Below are 20,365 nucleotides of genomic sequence, written 5' to 3'. Positions count from 1 at the left end.
GTTAATGGGATGATTGTGGGTCTTTCATCTCCCCCTGGTGTCTCTGGCCAGAAAACCGCAATTGCAACTTCGCTGCCACCGGGTAGGGAGACACCAATTCACACTAATAGAATCACGAAGAAGAAGCTAACAGGCTAACGGGCAAAGCAAGCTGCGGGCTAGCGCCACCAAACAGTATTTGCAGCCAAGTTTGAGTGAAAAAAATTATCTCCATTGTGTAATTAGATGTACAATATCCCTCTCTCCATTTGTCTTTTCTATAAGCGTAGTATTTACTCTTACAGACAATTAATAACTAACAAAAAACCTAACACGCTACGACACCTGCAGTGGCGCTTTTGGCCTCTTGTGGCATGAATTACTTAGTACTGCTTTAACGTAAATAATATCAAATAATGTATTTTTTTCTACTGCTCAGAATCCCGGTGCCATCACTTTGACCAATGAGACCAGCTTTCCAGTAAACCTGCCTGTCGATCACATGCACCGTGAAGAGGTTAAAGGCTTTCAGGTTCAGGACTTTAGTGTGTTAAATGAAACTGCAGGAAAGTATTTGTTGTTGTTTGAGCAGAGGTTTATATAAAGATTTATATACGTAAATGAGAAAAAAATATATATTGTGATGACATTTTTTTGCCATATGGTCCAGCCCTTCGTAGCAACATAAGTATCTACACAAAGAAGTGCTTGAGTTCGGGTCACTGGAGAAGCTCGGCCCCCACAATCTCTTCACTATAAAAGAAACAAGTATACCGTCTTGCTCTCTTACACTGTATTGACCAGTATTTCATCTTCTGTCACATTAATGATTTTTTTGCCAACTGCCAGAGCCTGCTAATGTGTTGTGCATTATTTATGACTTCAAGCTCTTACAGCCTACCTCTTTAAGATCTGGGGATGAAGTCACGCAGCATCAGAGTCTGCCGAGGCTTGGATTGGTTGTGAACAGTAGATGACAACACCCAGTCTCTTCTCTCTCCTGCCTTTTACCTTGTGCTGTGGCGTCCACTACTGGCTCAGCAGATGCGGGCAGAGTGAGTCAGTGAGTGAGGGTGGGGCGGCTGGATGACGGAGCTGGGATGCAGGAGGGACCACAGAGGCGCAGGAGGACTACAGCCTGTCCACTGGAGGAGAGAGCAGGAGGAGGGGGGCTTCCACACTGCATGGGCCCAGCGATGCCTTGATGGAGCATGGGCCAGGTTTTAGGATTCTCCCACTGCCGTGAGTTTGTTTCTTTTCTCTGTAGTCTTTTGTGCAGCCTTTATGTTAGAGTTATTCCACCTCAGCATCTTTCCTGCTAACTGCTCAGAGCGCAGAGTGTGTTAGCTCTCCCTCCTCCTCTTTCAAGCTAACATGACTCGCTCCTCTCTCTGCCATAAACATGCTCCAGATGATTGGATGCAGTAGAAACATTGACCTTCTTATAAACACATGCAACTGTTATGTTACTTTTCATATCTACGGAGAGATATTTGAACTTCAAGCACATTGCATATAACCAACTATTAGCTAAGATCTTTTGTAATTCATTTATTTGACAATTTATGTACTATAAGACTATAAACAGTTAATTATGCTACTAAACTTTTCTTGTTTACTTTAATTCTCCATCTTGAATTCAATTTGATATTGGAGCTTAATGGCTGTTAGCACAGGCCTTATTGTTGTCCTTATTTACCTTGAGATACTATGCTTAGTTTGCTGTATCATTTTCCAGGCCAAAATAATAAAAAAAACAAGTCAAATGACGCATCAGTGGAAAGTTATAGATGAACATAAATGCATGGATTTTGTCTTCCAGAGGAGTACGGCTCAGTGGCATCAACTCCTGACTCGACCCCTCCATGCACTGATGGTATGTACTCGCACGACCTCACGCCATTGACAAAATGTGGGTAGCCCCTGTTTTGTCTCTGCAGCTTTGAGCCACAGATGAAAACAGTGCTTCCTTTGGATCACTGCTTCATAGGCTGCGGTTATTTTTAGATGCAGCGTTATTGTGACAGAATATATTACAGTTGGAGTTACCTGAATCCATGGGGTATTCTTTTATACCCATATTATACTAATTTTTGCAGGGTCAGCTTCAAGCTTCAAGCTTAATTTTTTATTGATACAAGCTAAATAGTAGATAATTGAAAATAAATGCAGACACATTTTTGTACTGTAGAACACGCAATACCCTGTGTTCTTGTGCAGGTGGGAACGAGGAGTCTGAGCTGTGTGAGCTGCAGACAGCCCGGGAATGGTCCGAGGATGACGAAGGAGCAGACGGTGATGATGAAGATGGGTTGGCATCCTCACCATCCCTTTGGGGCACTCCTCGCCAGCATTCCTACGAGCTAACGTTTTCTTACATCGCCATCGCTGAGCCCGAGGCCGTGGGGGTATCGCGGCACCTGAGAGAGCGGCGCAGAGGCGGCTCCAGGAGCAGCCGCACTGCTTTGTTTCGCACGGACACTCTGGAAACACTGCTGGACTCCCCTGATGTGGAGTGGGACCCTCAAGCCTTCCTCACACAGGAGGGACAAGAGGCAGACGCTGAGAGAAGAGAGCAGGACTCGTATCTAGCCAGGACGGATACAGAATGGACAGGCTTTGAGGGAGAAGACTATGAACAAACAGAAAGTAGTACAGCTGAACTCTCCCAGAACCAGGAATCTCAGGAGAGAGACACAGGGTTACAAAGGGAAGAGAGCAGTTTTCCTGTCCAGACTTCTACTCCTTCCCAATCCACCACACAGCATTACCCCACACACACTCTTCAGGGTGAGTCAAAAGCCCTTTTCATGGTGTCCATCTCCTTCAGAAATCACAAAATGAACCTCAACTGACATTTTGATTTCGCTGCATATTGTAATATAATCGTCTCAAAGTAAAAACAACGACATTTTGTTACCTTGCAGTGTGGACGTGATTACGGTGGAACTGAGCATGTGTAGAAACAGTGACCTCATATTGTGTTTTCCAGCAGCAACATCCCCATCCCCTGAGCCCGCTTCCCCCGTCTCCAGGGAAACCATTTCAGTGAAGCTGCTCACATCTGTGGCGCCCAGAGGTACGCAGGCGGGAGACCCAACATCTTCATCTGCCACAGGGCTCAAATCTCAGGAAAAGCTGGTCAGCGAGCACTGGTTCTCAGCACTTGGCCTGGCAGAGGCTGAAACACTATGGACTCACATAGCAGGTATTGTTCTGTGTCTTTAAACTGCCTCATGTCTGTCTGCCTGCAGGCCTTCACTGACGCTGCTGGTCAATACTGAAAATATCAGATTTCGCTTTCGAGTAGATCTTAAAGGCACACAGTAGCCCCACCTGCTTTATAATACTTCCATAGTAAACAGCCCCCTTCAAGAATGCCTGTCTAATTATGGCTATAAGTATTTCTGGCATTGGGGACTTTGGGTTATGCACTTTTACATTGTATGCAAGGCCATACTATCCTCCTCTTGTATGTTTTACATGTGTTTTACACAGCCTGTAAAGGTGGCACGGATGTGATCATCAAATTGAAAAATACTGTGATAGGAACATCACACGCAGGACATTTCAGTGTTATTTCAGTGGACATGGGGGAGGGCAGGGACCATAGAAACTTGATGAATGCCTGTCCAGGTCGATGACAGAGTTTAGAGTGTCCTGAAGAAATAGCACACATTAGAGTGTCAAATTACATTTGGGCTATGATTTATATCTGTGTACATAATGCATTGCTGACACAATACAGTAGTGGACATTTCAAAATGAATGCATTGTAACGGAAAGCCTTTGGTCTAAGTCCAGTTATGCTTTTCAAAACATTGTTGTTGTGTGTATTTTTCCTACCAAATAATACATACTGAGAGATTCAGTGACATAATTGAACCAAATAGGCAGTGGTTATGTTTCAGTATTCATAAATAGACATGAATGAGAACATGTCCTTTCAGTTTTATCAAATGCTCCATAAGTTAATATCAGAATTGCTTTGTCACATAGAAAATTATAATAGGACTCACAAAGTTGGGAAAACATAGTTTTTTCAAGTTTGTTACAATCTTCAGGGGGTGGTGCCGTAGATGAGATTATTTTGGGCTGTCAAGGCTTTGGATTGCTGAGCGAGCAGGGGGTAGCCAAAAACAGCTCAGGAGGACCAGGGAGTGCAGAAGGACTGACAGTGACAGCAGGCGTAAGGGGAACACTGGAACAGCAGTCAAAATGGCCAGTAAAGGTGAGATTAAACAGGCTTTAAGAATGTCTTTGCAGAATAATTGCAATTGTATAGTTAAATCAAGTGTTTAAGTGTTTAGTGCCTGAAAAATAGGAGAGTAAAACTACTACTTAAAATACTTGTCAACTACAGTGGAGGGTCAGGCTGGAGAAGGGATGGGCTGTCCGGCTTTAAAAATCAGGAGTCGAAGTTTTCGACTCCTTTACAAGAAAAATCTCTGGGGGCAGTATCGCGTGTCAGTATGATGTTGTAATTGCTCAGATGTGCATTAGATGATATTAGGTTCTTTTTGCAGCCTCAGGCTATATTAGCATCTGGCTTGACTTTGCAGTGTTCCTTGTTCACACTGAACACTTGGCATTCAAAAGGCACGTCATACTGTAGTACTATATGGTTTCAGGAGGCCTGCTGACGTCATCCAAATGTTAACAAAGAAATTAGATTTCAAAGACAGAATGAAAATAGAATTTGACCATAAAGTAATTGTTTCTGTTGCTGTATTGCATGCTCCTGAAGTTACCCATAGTTTGGTGACAATCTTTGAACAAATTTAGTCACTTGCCTTTTGTTTGAATATGAATGATAGATATAGCATTTAACCATTGATTTATGTTTCATGTTTTAACATGGGTTGTTGTTTCAATTTATTGAATGAATCAGGTCCAAATAGATCATCTATGCTGCAGTGTCATTTTTCTCGGCCTATTATATGGATTGGATTTGAGTTTGCATAGGCCTATGTTCTATGTATGTGAGTTCCTTGAGAGTTTGCTGCTGTTTTGGATTATGGCTGTCAGTGTGTGTAATCTTGCAAAATAATTCATTTTGAGTTTGTTCATTATGAGGTAAAATAAATTACTTTCTGACCTTGAGTCAGATGTTGGGAAAGGTCAAAGCACCAGTGTTCCTCTTAAAACTGACTTTGGAGTGTATGTTTGTACATAAGACGGAGAGGAACTTCTTAACTAATGGAAATCAATCATCAGTATTAATCATTAATTAATTGTGTGGTGAGTGGTCAGTTGTATTTGCTCTGAACACTTTCACACATTTTTGTATAAATTCTTTTGTTCGAAGTTCTTCTGCATCTGCTTGCATGCATTTTGAGTTTTCTTAAGTTTTCCATTGTGTTACGGATTATCCGGGGACACTATGGTCTCCATGGCGGCTGTTGCGGTGACAGAGTAAAACCTAAGGGGTGTGGAGAAGGGCCTGACGCGTGTCAGCAGGTGCAGTAAAAGGCTGCATTTAAATTCTGTTCGACCAATGCTTCTCTCTTTCATCGGGGGTCTATATTTAGCTCCAGTCTGGCTCTGACGTGTTCATGGAGTGATGCTTTTGTGATGAGGCTAGAAACACCAGTTCTCACCTTTATGACCCAAACCAACTTCCTGTATCACTTTACTCTTCAGTCATTGTCTTGAGCTGTCAAGGGTTCAGAGCAGATTGTTGAACCATTTTCACACATACAGCAATGAAGGCTGAACAATTCATGTGTTCTCCTTTTGTTTACTGACCAGATACAGTTCTATGAACAAAGTTTCAATGATCTTTGTATTACTTGTCTCACCCTGCAGCTGTGGACCTGATCTACTGGAAGGACACGGAGCGGTCGGGCATGGTGCTGACCGGGCTGGTAGTAGGCCTGCTGTCACTGTTTCAGCTCAGCATCATCTCTGTGCTGTCCACCATCTCTCTGGCTGTCATGTGTTTCACCATCTCAGTCAGACTCTACTACCAAGTCCTCTATATCCTCAACTGGGGCGACGGTGTACACCCCTTTAAGTAAGTCCTTATACTAGTCTCTTTTTTAGCAACGCATTTTGTTATATTGTCTACCTCATATTAAAAATATGTTTTCTTAGGTCATACTTGGATTTGGACATCAGTTTGAGTGGAGAGCTGGCTGACCAGTGCATGCAAAAAGCCATTGTAACAATTCTGTCAGTTGTGGATGCCCTGAGGAGACTATTTTTTGTGGGGAACCTTTTGAATTCCCTCAAGGTAAGCAATGTAAAATAATACTGTATCTGATATCTGATAGGATCCATTGTTTAGCTAATTGGCAACACTTCAATTATGTATGTAATCATTGATTTTAGCCAGAAAGACCGGATTTTTACATATAAACTTATCAAGTGACACCGTGTTTAAGAACTTTTACTGTACTGCAAAACATGGCTCGGATCATCTCGTGCCTCACAGCAAGAAGGTTCCGGGCTTGATCCCGGGCGGGGCCTTTCTGTGTGTCGGCAGAGGTTTCCTCCAGGTACTTGGTTTCCCCAACCACTAAAATGTACAATAGGTTGCCCTCTGGGGCCAGGACTCCCCTGGATATTAGTTTCTTTATCTCAATAGGACTATCCTGTTAAATAAATGCCAGAAAGTTATGCACCACTCAAGGAAGAGAATCCCACTTAAATGTAATGCACACAGCTTGACATTAAAATGACTCTCTCTATCTGGTCGTAGTGTCATGGCTGTGTTGCTTATCAGCATAAACCTAGAATAAAGTCCAACTGATCACTATACAGTGTGGATATTATCTGACATAGTTAACACATTTACAGTGCAGGGACAGTGAGTGTGCAATGGCCTCTCTCAGATCCTTGTGGTGTCAACCCTGACCTGGCCGGTATGTAACACACAGCAGTCTGAGCAGCGCCCCTGGAATCCGACGCAGGGGTGTCCCATATCAGGAGAGAACCCATCCCCTGCTCTGTGACTGCATGGGGTAAAAGAGGAAACACCCACACTGGTTTTGGCAATCACCTCAATGCAGCTTGGTGTGGCTGATAAAGTTCTCACTAAAAATGTCAAAGCTATTTTTATTGTTTGAAGTCAGAGGAAAAATGTAAACATCAAATTTGTTTCGGTCACTGTGACGTTAACTTATATTTTCCTCTGTTGTGGCTTTCTTTATCAGTTCCTGTTCCTGCTCTACCTGGTGACTTTTGTGGGAAAAGTGTTCAATGGCCTTACTCTGCTCATCATCAGTGAGTTCAGTTTTTTAATGAATCCAAAAATGTTACAGATTTCAGATTGAGGTTTTAAAACAATTTTTTTTCTCCATTTTCCAGGTGTAATTGCCGTCTTTTCTTTTCCTCTTTTCTATCAAAGACACCAGGTTACACATTTACTTGTTAAGCAAAAAATACTTGTTTATTTCGAGACAAACTCACACATCTCTTTTTGTTCAACAGGAGCAGGTTGACACCGTTTTTGCTAAAGTTCAGGGTCATTATGACAACGTTACGGACATGTGAGTACAGTGCCTTATATGGAATGGCATTTCTTAATAAATCTTCTTAAATACTTTTTGTCTATATCTAAACGCATAGTTAATATAGTTGGTCATTATAGGTGTGCACATTTGTCAATAAATTTTGTCTAACCAATTGTTTGCACCTTCTCTTAGTCTGCTGCGACTTTCCCACGGGGGCAGTCCACCCTCTGATCAAACACCAGGTGGCGCCAAACCCAAAGCCCAGTAAGCACCTGAGGACATGAGGATAACAGAAGCCAGAGGAGCTGCAGACTGTCACTCAGAAGTCTTAACACAGTCTGTGCTTGGAGCTCCGGAGACCTGGACCGAATGTACTTCAGATGACCTTTACTGGGATCACGCATGGTCTTTTATACTCCTCCTGAATCAGTGTTAGGGTTAGACGTGGGATTGCGTAGTTCTTAAGGAGAAATGGGTGTGTATGGACACTGAATGAGACTTTTGTTCACGTCAGAGATGATGGACTGATGGACTGATTTTTGAAGTGTCTTACTGACAGCTTTTATCCAAATTGAATAAAACAAGACCAGAATGGGAAGTTCATGACTTCTCATCACACCTGGATTTCATTTGGACATGTGATTTCTCATGATTCACATTATACTCGTCAGGATGCATGCGTCTATGTGGCCGCACATGTGCAATATGTTCACTGTATATTCATCTTTATGACTCTTTATATGTGTGTGTGCGTGTGTGCGTGCGTGTGTTGATGTATGTGTAAGGTATGGCATTGAGCTGAGGGGAAGATCTCATCCACAAACCATTAGACAGAACACATTTTCCTTTGTTAATATAACTCACAAGATACGGTTTTATAATTAAAATCTTAAATCCCAGCCATGCTCTGAAGATATGTTTGAGTAACGATGTAACACGATGATATGAGTCCTCACTGAGCCCTATTAGGTCCTTACATATCTAAGCCAAGGGAAAAACATGGAGGAATTTGAGCGTCCAGTGCAGATGGTGCCTTTCTAACTGTGGGTCTTAGTGCATGGATTATAATCTCACACATCCTCCTGACCATCCAGCTCTGACTGTGGACATAAGCAGGTATATGTTACATTTAACTGTAATTACAATGTCTCTAGGAATAATAAAATGTTTTAGGATACTACGGTTCAGTTTGCCTTTAGTGTCTCCTTTTGAAATGAATCTATGCATTATATTATGACATGGCCTGTTGTCTTTCATTTCTCTATAACTTTAGATATGAATTGCCTTGACCTTCATTTTATTCAATGTGATCAAAAAGAGACCATAGCAATAAGTATTAAAGTAGCATTAACTATCTATATTGAACTGGGTCATATGTCCGCTGTAGTAGAAGCAGCCATTATTTATATTTCTGTAATTGTTTTCAATGAAACAATAAACCATAAAAACAGACCAAAGGCATTCACGTATACTATTGTGACTACCGCACTATTTCGACACAAGGGGGCGACAAAGGACCAACTTTGTAAAGGGGAATTTTCTAAACCTTTGACTTGTCTCTCATCAAAACACTGCTAATACACCAGGCTAGTTTTTTGAATATTATTGAGGTTCTGCAGTTTGAGTGCAAGTTAGAAAGAGGATACATCTGAAAATGAATGGATTGACTCGTAACCATTTCCCCAATAATAATAATGAGAATGGAGCAGACCACGAAACCTCCCAAATAAGCTTGAATAGGCTTTCTGCTTTTTCATACTACTTCAGTGTTCACGAGAGTTTGAAGCGAAGTGTGGGCGGGACTAGTCAAATGTGCACACAGTAGGCCCGCCCCCTCAGAGTCCTAAAGAGCGGTCCCTGTCCGTACGTGACGATGCTCACAGTTGAGGAGCGCGTCGGTCACTAGACGGACGTTCGCGCGGTCGAAACGTGAGAAGCGCTCGGGGGTTCACATGGGACTGGTCTGACGGTCATGGATTACCCAAAGGCCATGGCTCCACCGGTACCTCCGCACAAGCCCAGCCCGACGCACGCGGGACAGGCGCACGAGAAGCAGCTCAAGTGCGTGCTCCTCGGCGACGGAGCCGTGGGGAAAACGAGCCTGGTGGTCAGCTACACAACCAATGGATATCCGACTAAATATGTGCCCACTGCGTTTGACGACTTCTCCGGTAAGTCGCTCTCATGATGCTGCGCAAGCCTCAAAGACCACCTGTCCATCCACGATACAACTAGGATGGATCTTTATTTCACTGGTTCGCCAAATGTAGCAAAGAGGGGTGTGATAATGCATGTTTTGTACACAGTCAATCAAGACATCTGAATACTGTGTTTTAATGTGGAATTATGAACAATAGCTGATAAAGACCCATTATATTTGTGTATATTTTGCTAATTTACTGTGATTATAATACATGTAATACCTTAGAATGCACACAAAGCACAGTATGTTTATAGACACTTAGTATTAGGCACCAACACACGCTCTGTTGATTATACTCCCACTTTCCTGAACCTGTTTATCAATGACTTAAAGGTGCATTATGCAACTTTTTATGTGGAAAAAAAAGTTGATATTTGTGTGTATTTGACCTTGTAGTGACGAAGAGGCTGTGTGAGTGGTCAGCATGGCACCTTTATGTTAAGACACTCCAGGATCAATTGTTTGGAAGCTTTTCTCTGCTTTTCTCTCACCAGAAAACCTACAAAACAATTGATCCTGTAGTGTTGTAGAGACCACCGTAATGGAAAGTAAAAGCACCATGCGGACCACTCGTACAGCCGCTTCGTCACTACAAGGTCAAATACACACAAATATCAACTTTTTTTCCCCCACATAAAAGTTGCATAATGCAGCTTTAAATACACTTTTTTTTTGTCTCGGTCTGCGTCAGTTTTTGCCAGGCTTTTACGCTCTTCGTTAACTTCTAGGCTTACAAGTTGCTGCATGCTTTGTTTACTAAAAAATAAAGGTGGTGGCACATCCCTCCAAAGACAGTTGTTGTTTCAAAGTGAATAGCTCAGACTTGTTGGCTCAAAGAACAGTTTTTTGTTGTTGTTTTTGTGGTAAAATTCATTATGTCTAATTATATGAAATTATACAGATGAGCAGTAAAACTAACTCGACTGTAAGACATAGCTCATAAAGCCGTGGTCGCTGGAAAGGCGGTTTGCCCGGGAGGTGGGCGCTGGCTCAATCCTCTCCATACAAAAAACAGTGTGTGTCTCTGGTTCAAGGGTTTTAGATTGCACAACTCTGCCTATTGTTGTGAGCCCTGACCCAGAAGCCCCTTTTCTCTCTCTCTCTCTCTCTGCTGGACCGGCCACATCTGCTGCAATGGCTCCAAGGCACAGATTGTCTTTCGGGACACTTTTGACAGAGAGGGATTGTGCAGACTAGTCGAGGCCTTGGGTGGTGATGTCATCTTTCTGTGCCTGCAAATCGGCGTCCTCTTGAAAGTTTGCTGTCCAGAAATTACGCAACAAAGGCGCAGGTGGCAGATGTTAATGGGTTCGCCCCAAATGAGGATCGTGAGAGGAGAACTGTGTCCTATAGCTTGTACAAATGAACTCTGGCGGTTGTTATTTCAGAATAAACTATGTAGCCTACGGTACTGAAACCACTTATAAAGCCATACTGCATGACTGTCGTTTTATTGGTTACCTGACTTGCAAATTTACTCCATCAAATAGGAGGTTAAGATGTTTCCATTGGCCTTTTCACTGTCTCTATGGAAGATCATTCAGTAGGAGCAGTTGTTCACGCTTTTCCCACAGTTTAAAGGAACAGGCCACGTTTTTTCCATATGTTCTTACTTGAGCTTAGACGAGTTGATGTGTACCTGTCTGGTCTTTACGCGTGCGCTCAGTCACACACCAAGATCAAAGATGTAGTTAGCATTTAGCCTCTCCTCTTCTCCTCTATGGGGCCAAACAGGGGTGAAGTTTCAACTATTTAAATACGGTTACGTGAGTAGTTACACGATCCAAGTATAGTCACACAAACTTGTCGAGGATAAAAGGGGCACTATATTGTAAGGCGTAGTAACACCTTAGGAGCACTTCGACGTCCGCACAGCAAAGTGAAGATATTACTGCGCTTGGATTGTGCAACTACTCACTTAACTGTATTTAAATAGGGGTAACATGGAAGAGCTTGGTCGCTTGTAACTTCACCCCTGTTTGGCCCCATAGAGGAGAGGAGGAGAGGCTAAATGCTAACAATATGTTCGGTCTTTTTGCGTGACTGAGCGCATGCGTGAAGACCAGACAGGTACGCATCAACTCGTCTAAGCTCGGGTAAGAACATATCTCAGTATGGGAAAAACGGTCGCCTGTTCCTTTAACCTGGAATGTGGCTTTAATCTAATGCATCTTATTTCTATCCACCTCTGTGCGTTTGTGCGTCAGTGCCTATCCCTAAAAACATGACTTCAGTTCTTGCCAGCTCTTTGATCAGGTGCTATGACGGACCACACACTCCAGGCCTTTAATGTAAATGTTTCCATGTGCCTGCTGCGCTGCATTGTGTTCACTCTTTTGAAAAAGGAATAATAGCCTTTCAATGAAACTGCAGCAGTGACTCACCCACCCTTCTTCTCCTCTTTCGCTTCTTTTTTTTTTTTTTTTTTTTTTAAACACAACCTTGAGCTGTTATTGTGAGGGTCTTAACGGTTACTGGCCGAGTGGGTGGCAGTCTGTTGTTTCAGAGAAAATACTGAGGCTTCTTTTAACCGTCTCTGTTTTATGATGTAGCAGTCAATACGATATTCATGCATTTACAATAGAAATTCAAAATGATTTTCCACTCACCTGAACCCAACACATTGTCTCCAGTTTGGCTTTACCCAAATCTAAAAGCTTCTTGAAAAAAAGCATCTAAAACGAGAAGAAACCAAGGATGAAAGCGCAACAAAAGGTATCAAAAAGTGACCAAAATAAGGCTCAAAAGAGCTACGACAAAGCTACATAAATGTGGCAAAAACACAATAAAAATACAATTAAAAAAGTGACAAAAAATTATCAAATTGCAGCAAAAAAGTGACAAAAACACGACAAAGTATTGGCAAAAATTAGATGAAAAAGAAAGTGAAAAAAGTGACGACAACAACACAAGGAAATAGATCTGTTTGTAGGTCTTAGCTTTCAAATGAGACGTTACTCTGGCCTCTAGGCTGTAAACGTATGGATTGAGCCGAACTGGAGAAAATATTTTTATACGAGGGTTAAGAGGTTAATAAAATATGCTCAAAAATTAAACCTAAAAGAAAAAGTATTCAAACTTATACTAAAGCACAAATTCTGTTGCTTTCTTTCCTAGTAGTTCTGTTTTGGAACATTCTTAAAAATATATGTGTGTTCGTGGTAAAAAAAAATATATATAACTTGAGCATTTACACTGACGTCTGCTTAATAACTCAGGAATAAGTAAAGGGTTATGGATAATTCATGAACACACTGTATTTGTACTGCATCACAAATGAGCTGTTTCAATCAACTACAACTAAATATTCTGTTTTGTGCGTCTACAGCTGTTGTTCAGGTGGATGGACACCCAGTCAGGCTACAGCTGTGTGACACTGCGGGACAGGTGAGTTTAAACTTATTGTTGTTGTTTTTTTGTTTTTTTAGTCAGTGTTAGTGACAATAAGAAGCATGGAGTTAAGAGTCCGGTTCACTATGTTTAGATTTCCACTGTTGTGGGATTTTCATGGAGTGTTTGAAAACCATATATTTTTGTAAACCTTATGGTATAAGCAATGAGAAAAACAATGTTTCCATTTGCCCTTGTCATTTGGTAAAATTGTGCAATTATACCATTTTTCCATTAGCGTTAATGTGGAGTTCTGATCATCGCTATGGCAACTCCATGAAACATATGACAAGGGTTTCGTTGACTTTTTTGATTGGAACTACATTTTTTATTCCCCACATAAATGTTCAGTGTTTATCATCACACTTTCTTCTTTTTTTTTTCTTTTTTTTTTTTTACATATCAGAACAAATGGAAACATTGTTTTTGTCATTGCTTTTTTAAATAAAGTTTTAAAAAATGTATAGTTTTGATCCTTTCCACGTAAAGGATCAAAATTACATAGTGAACGTCACTATAATACAGATTGCTTGAGTGGACAATAGCAAAGAGTTTTGCAAAGATGCGGGTGCCACAAAATCCTTCTCTTCAATTGCTGCGCAGAACTTTATAAAATGGTAATGAACACAAGTTGGTATGGGTGGATATTGAGTAGCAGAATACTGTGATGATGCATTAACAGCTCCACCACAATTTGGAAAAGTTTTACAACGACTACATGGTGGTAATTTAGATTCCTATGATTATTAAGCAAGAGAAAGAGTCTGTTGGTAGGAAGCCAAAGTTACTAATCTATTAAATCTATCTTGGAAGGAACATGTTGTGCAACCACGGTTTACTTCTTTGAGGCGAGGGCGGCTGTTTCTTAATCAAACTCAATAAAAGCCTGCCCTGGAGCTGCCTATTTAACATTAGCTAACACTGTGAACACAAGCACTGCCAGTTCTCTTCAGAATCAACCTCCACTTGGCCATGATGAAGAAGAAATCATTTAACTGTATGAAAACCTCCCAGCGTGTTAAATAACTAAAGCCGCTCACATACGTGGACAAGCTTGGGCAGATAAAAAATCCGGCAAGCGCTTACTGTAGTGATGTCATTTCATAAGAGGGGAGTTTGGATCGGGGACAATTCAAAACCAAGCCAGTGAAGGGAGAACTTATAAGCACTGCCTCCCATGCTGATAAACAAAGCTGCTCTTTCCTCGCAGATGTTGATAGCTTTGTATATTCTGTTCCTCTATCTGCGTCATCTGACCGGCCCCCCCGGCCAAAAGCATGTGCCAGCAGTCTGCAGATGATAAATGTCTGCGGTGATAGTGAGAACGACCTTGTGTGAATCTTAATAATTGCACTTTGCTGCTTTTACATTTGTCTGCAAAATCAGCATGGCTCAAACAAGTGGGGATTATGAAACCCTGAAGGAAAAGGCTGAGGCAATAAAAGGGGGGAGATTGCATGGGCCTTATACAGTATTTGTTCTCTAAGATGCTGGAGGCCATTGTTGGTTCACCCCAACCTGAAGCTTCAAAACAAAGATGAAAATGAAGCAAAAGAGTGGCAAAATTGTGATGGATTAGTGACAGAAACGCAACAAAAGAGCAACAAAAAACGTGATAAAAGAACAACAGAAAGAAATGATGAAAACGCAAGAAATGAGCAACAAAACAAACGCAAAACAAAAGTGAGAAAAAGCGACGAAAACATGACGAAAATGTGTGACAAAACTGCGATAGAAGAGCAAAAATAGAGCAACAGAAAGGGGACAGAAAATGATGAAAAAGTCACAAAAAAGCAAGAAATGAGCAACAAAAAAGTGACAAAAACGCAAAACAAGAGTCAGAAAAAGCGATGAAAATATGGCAAAAATGTGTGACGGAAACAACCAAACAGCAATAAAAACGTGACGAAAATGTGTAACAAAAATGCGATAGAAGAGCAAAAATAGAGCAACAGAAAGGGGACAAAAGGACGACGCAAAAGAGCAACAAAAAAGCGACAAAAACGCACAACAAAAGAGAGAAAAAGCCATGAAAATGTGGCAAAAATGTGTGACGAGTACAACTAAAACGCAACGCAAAAGGTGACGAAAAAGCGTGATGATAAAGTGACACAAAAAGACACAAAAGAGCAACAAAAAAGTGACAAAAACGCACAACAAAAGAGAGAAAACGCAATGAAAATGTAGCAAAAAATGTGGCAAAAAGTGACGACAACACAAGTAAAAAGCTCCATTTAGATGTAGAGCTTTGTAGGTCTTTCATATGAGGTGTTACACTGGCCTTATGAGCTTATACATTTGGGTTAAGCTGAATAAATGCTACTCACTACTTTCAAACATGGCTCTTTATGACAGTGTTGCTGATCGTGTCCTCTGTCTTCCTCAGGATGAGTTCGACAAACTGCGGCACTTCTGCTACAGCCGCACTGACGCCCTGCTGCTGTGCTTCAGCGTGGTCAGCCCCGCCTCCTTCCAGAACGTGTGGGAGAAGTGGGTGCCCGAGATCCGCCGCCGGTGCCCCCTCACCCCGGTCCTCCTTGTGGGCACCCAGTGTGACCTGCGGCAGGACGTCAAGGTGCTGATCGAGCTGGCCCGGAGGAGGGAGTGCCCCGTGGAGGAGGAGGACGCCCGCGCGCTGGCCGACAAAATCGGAGCGGTGACGTACGTGGAGTGCTCGGCGCTGACGCAAAAGAACCTGAAGGAGGTGTTCGACGCCGCCATCGCTGTGGGATTACGGCAGTCGGACCGGAGGGCGCGGCGGGAGCGGAAAGTGCGCAGTACGGCTGATAAGATGAAGATGCTCTCGAAATCCTGGTGGAAGAAATATGTGTGCGTCCAGTGACAGAACCGCCGCCTTTGAACTTGTATCTAAACTGGATGTTTTAGTTTCTTTGTATTCGGAGGAGCCAGGAGGACTCGCCTTAATTATTCTGTGGTGCATCACCTCAAAATGGCAGCGGGTTTGGGGACAGTCAGGCAAGTAGGCACGTTTATGTTGGAGAGCATAAAGCTGCAGCCATCAACAGCTCCTAAAAGCCAAAATGAACTGTGAAAATGACCTGCATTCATCGAAGACTGAACGAACTCTGGCACAATAACTGCATATTGTAGTGGGCTTATCCAAAGAATGGGAGGGGCTAAGAAGATACCAAATGATACCTTATGATACAATGTCACAAAATTACTAAAAAGTACATTTACGTTACATCCTCACCTTTGGAAATTTAAGCTTTCCCTGCACTTGTTTACTCTTTCTGTCATGAAATATTTAGATCAGCAACAATCAGTGCTTCCATAAAAAGTGCATGTGCCAAAGTGTATATGCAAAAGGCAAATACTGAACTGTCCACACAACACTATCTGCTTGATTATTTGATTATTCAAGCAGTAACTCAGGAAGGTGTTTTGCTCCAGCCAAAGACTCTCACACAGACCGTCTTATTCAAGCGACTGCCTTTGCTACTACCCCAGAAGAACTGTATGAGCCATATTTGTGATTTCAGACAGGCTGTTGAAATGTATGTCTGCAGCAAAAAAGCAAAAAACAAAAAAACATACTTTGGCTGATCACAGGGTCTGGGCCTGAAATGATAGTTCTGCTTCTCTTTGATGGTCTGTCCTCATCTGAAGTGACACATCGCCAAAAAACTCCTTGTGTTTTTGCTTCTTATTTTTCAGAAGCCTTTAATTCAGCTCTGTTTATTTATCCAGATGTTGTGGGCCAAAAAGTGATCAGCAGCAGCACAGAGCTGGAGTATCACTATGTTATGTATGTTACATAGTAATCACAAATGTGTTTATGATGAAATAAGTCAATCGATGGCTGTACTAATTGGTACTTATCTGTGTGAGTGTTTGGCATATGAACTGTTTGAGATGTATGGATGGAAAATAAAGAAAATGTAAACTATTTAAGATTGTCTGATGGCATTTTTATGGTTTATATTTGGCATTGTAGACCTACTTCATTGTAGACCTACTTCTCAAATGTGAAGGGCGAGGAAGGGTATTCTGCATAAAACCAAATCAGTATGCCTCTGTAAGATTATGATATTGCATTAAGTAGTAGAGTAGTTTCCACACAGTAAAGTATTCAACATTGCAAAACCTCTGCAGACACTTTGCCTCCAATGTACTGCAATATATACAATAATAACGGACTTAGATATAATTTCCTCCAGTGCATTGTGTCTGCGCCACAGTACACACACACGTTGAAAGAATAGCATCTCGCTGGAGCTTAGTATATCGTTGTTTACTGGGACTAATAACAGGTTAGTTTGCTGAAGACAGTTTGTGTTGTCTGTCAAACTGTGGATGAGTAGGTTATACAGTCCAGACAAACCAAGCTAAGGCGTGTGCTCGGTGCTTTAATCATCCTACTGTTTATGGCTCCAATTTCCAGCATTATTTGAGAAGAAAAGCCATTTGTCATGTCTGGTGCGGCAGACGTCTTGCATTCTGTGATTTGAGTCAGTTTTGAAGTAATGCTTAACTGTCGGCTTAAAGTAGTAGTTAGGTGCGTTTAGTTTGGTCTGTGGCAGATGTTGGCATTCCTAATGTTGCTTGTGTAGAAGCTGTGGGGAAATCTACAATAAAGTTTTAAAGAGTAGTAAAATACAATACAGCAGTGTTTCTCAGCCTACAGGGACCTGTACAGGGTTATACGGTCACTTTGGACTCAAAATAAGATGAAACTGGTTACTATTTAAAGTGCAAATGACAGGTTTTAATACTTTAGAAAATATATTTAGAAGGATACATTTTGGGCTGAAAAGTTATTTGTTTTAAAGTTCCATTACAGTTTTCCTTTCCACGGCAACAGTTTAAAATGGTTTGCCTTCATATGTCACTTCCTGTCTGTGTCCAATGAGGAAGTGAAACTAAACATCACAAAAACTAAAGAAAGCTGGGTACAATCTTTTGCAAAATCTTAAATATAATTGACTATGTTTTAGCAATATGTCACTTTAAATACTCTGCTTTACCACAAAAATGTTGCCACGTGGATTAAACTGTTATGATCTGGGGTTGCTGCAGCTGGTCAGGTCAAGGTTCAAACTATGTGATCAAAGAATGAGCTGACGGCCTGAAAATCCTGAATGACCGGGTTATTCCATGGATTTCTTAGGGCATATTTCATATTCCAAGATGACAATGCCAGGATTCACTGGACTCACATTGTGAAAGAGTGGTTCAGTGTGCATGAGACATCATTTCCACACATGGATTGGTCAGGTCTTAACCCCCTTGAGAAGCTTTGGCATGTGCTGGAAATGACATGATGAAACAGCTTATAGAAACTGTAAGCAAAAGGCGGTCCAACGAAATATTAGAGCATGTGACCTTTTTTTGTGGTGTTTTGTAGAATGATTTTGAACATAAAACGCTCAAAGTCAGAATGTAGCTCCAAAAAATCTCTAGGTGAGGGGTATTTGTAGTATGATGACACAATGAGTCCTCGAGACATATCAAGGAGAGAATGACACACAGTACAAGTAGAAAGTGTTCTATTACCACAACCTGTTGCAGTCAGCGCTCCCATGATATTACTGTACGCTTCAGATCTCTCACTTGCAACTATTTCAAAAATGTTTGATGACGTAAAAAAAGTAAAGTTCCTAAATCCCTCAGAGTGTGTTGTTGGTGTAAAGTGGGTGGCCCAAAGAGGCTTAACTTCATTCATGTGTAAAAACTCAGATAGTTACTGAACCAGTCGCCCGAAAACTCACTTGCTTATGTAACTTTTTGAATCACGTAAGTAACAAGTGAACTCTGACCCGGCATGAAAGCGCTGCTCAATAATCATTTCTTTTTGCCGAGCCACCACAAAGATAATTACCTTCATCGTGTCGGCCTCTCAGCATGTGTCGTCAGTGCTGTATAGGAAGCCGGTCAGCCGCTCGACAAAAGGGTCAGCCTTGTACATTGTCTTTAGGATTAGCTGTTGCTCAAGCTCCTGTAATGCGATGCAATATGTCTGGGGCCCTGATTAAAAAACTCACACACTGGGATTTAGCTGCAAGTGACTAGACTGTCTACCCAGTTCTCTCCTTGTCCAAACTGGAAATCCAATCCAAGAACATTTTCACTGCCATTTTTCGCTGTACACGGGTTGCTATCGGGAAATAATGCAGTCGCTAACAGAAATGTGAATTTGGAAGCAATGCCAGGAACGTGTAACATTTCCTCACCCATGCAACAATTACTTTTCACATGACAGAGGCAAGTTAAGTAACTCTTGACCTGGTTTGAGAGAAGATAATTATGTAAAGTTTGGGCGGATAATGCGGGGAAAAAAGGTTTTGTGGTTATGAAAGAGCTCCATGATCCACAAACTCTCTTTTGGCATGTATCATAATCAAGTTTATTGTTGTAAAGAACTCGGGATTGTGACGTCAAAACTACTGGATAAGATTCCTGCGATTCCTGACACTTTCCACAATCATCTAAACAAAACCAAAAACACACACACAATGAAGATTATGACTTCAAAATTATGGATTTATTCTTCAGATAAAAGCATTTGGACACTGAAGTTTGTTATAAGTATTTACAAGTCGTGTCCCGTGGTGCTTTTTGCTACTTCTTGTTATTGTTTGCTTTTTTAATTGAGTTTAGTGAATAATGTACAATGCTTGATCATTAGTGTGTATTGGGGCCTCCGGTCTTCTCTATGGGGCCAAAGTTAAGTTAGAAGTGACCAAGATCTTCCACATTTTCCCTATTTACAAATACGGTTACGTGAGTAGTTACACGATCCAAGAATAGTTACACAAAATGAAACATGTCGATTTTCTAAGCAGAAAAAAAGGGGAACTATATTGTAAGGCGTAATAACACCTTAGGAGCACTTCGACGTCCTCGCAGTAAAGTGAAGATATTACTGCTACCCAGGGGTTCCCAAACCTTTTTGGCTGGGAACCCAAAAATTGACATGTAAACAATTCGGGACCCCAGTGCATTAAGTTGTTCCCTCTTATGCTACCTTTGGGCAGAAAAATACATTTTAAAATAAAGTTAATATGTATTTAAACTGTTTTATATTTGAATGGATTACACAAATGATATGCTGTTGTACACTCAAAAATATACTTGTGATAAAAAATATATATATACTAAAAGCAGTAGCCTGTCTCCTTTTATCATCTTGATATCATCTGGGGACCTCCACCCAAAGCCTCGTGACCCCCCACTTTGGGAACCACTGACGAAACCATATTTAAATAGGGAAAACGTGGAAGAGTTTGGTCGCTTCTAACTTCACCCCCCGTCACGGCCCGTAGAGGAGAAGCAGAGATGCTAAATGCTAACAATATCTTGGTCTTTTTGCGTG

The 20,365-nt window shown here is 41.5% G+C and overlaps 2 protein-coding genes across 3 annotated transcripts; both read left to right on the top strand.

Annotated features, from left to right (window-relative positions):
• The first annotated feature begins 952 nt into the window (after positions 1 to 952).
• Positions 953 to 8,707, top strand: rtn2a (reticulon 2a). Of its 2 annotated transcripts, none has more exons than XM_079556230.1 (10): positions 953 to 1,221; positions 1,802 to 1,855; positions 2,200 to 2,769; positions 2,975 to 3,187; positions 5,788 to 5,995; positions 6,076 to 6,214; positions 7,137 to 7,206; positions 7,291 to 7,337; positions 7,414 to 7,472; positions 7,629 to 8,707. In XM_079556230.1, the coding sequence occupies exons 1-10, from the start codon at positions 1,191 to 1,193 to the stop codon at positions 7,702 to 7,704; spliced, it is 1,467 nt and encodes a 488-aa protein (XP_079412356.1). In that variant the 5' UTR covers positions 953 to 1,190; the 3' UTR covers positions 7,705 to 8,707. The 2 variants fall into 2 exon arrangements, with proteins under 2 accessions (XP_079412356.1, XP_079412355.1); XM_079556229.1 differs by having other exon boundaries at positions 954 to 1,221; positions 2,972 to 3,187; positions 7,629 to 8,706.
• A 579-nt stretch (positions 8,708 to 9,286) lies between these two features.
• rhoub (ras homolog family member Ub) lies at positions 9,287 to 16,205 on the top strand. The gene is made up of 3 exons (XM_079556284.1): positions 9,287 to 9,607; positions 12,968 to 13,026; positions 15,416 to 16,205. The coding sequence occupies exons 1-3, from the start codon at positions 9,409 to 9,411 to the stop codon at positions 15,869 to 15,871; spliced, it is 714 nt and encodes a 237-aa protein (XP_079412410.1). The 5' UTR covers positions 9,287 to 9,408; the 3' UTR covers positions 15,872 to 16,205.
• The last annotated feature ends 4,160 nt before the right edge of the window (positions 16,206 to 20,365 follow it).

The sequence above is a fragment of the Gobius niger genome (genome assembly GCF_951799975.1).
Source record: "Gobius niger genome assembly, chromosome: 1".
In the NCBI taxonomy this organism is placed as follows: domain Eukaryota; kingdom Metazoa; phylum Chordata; class Actinopteri; order Gobiiformes; family Gobiidae; genus Gobius; species Gobius niger.
The sequence above is the reverse complement of the archived record's forward strand: the minus strand, read 5'-3'. Positions and strand labels throughout refer to the sequence as shown.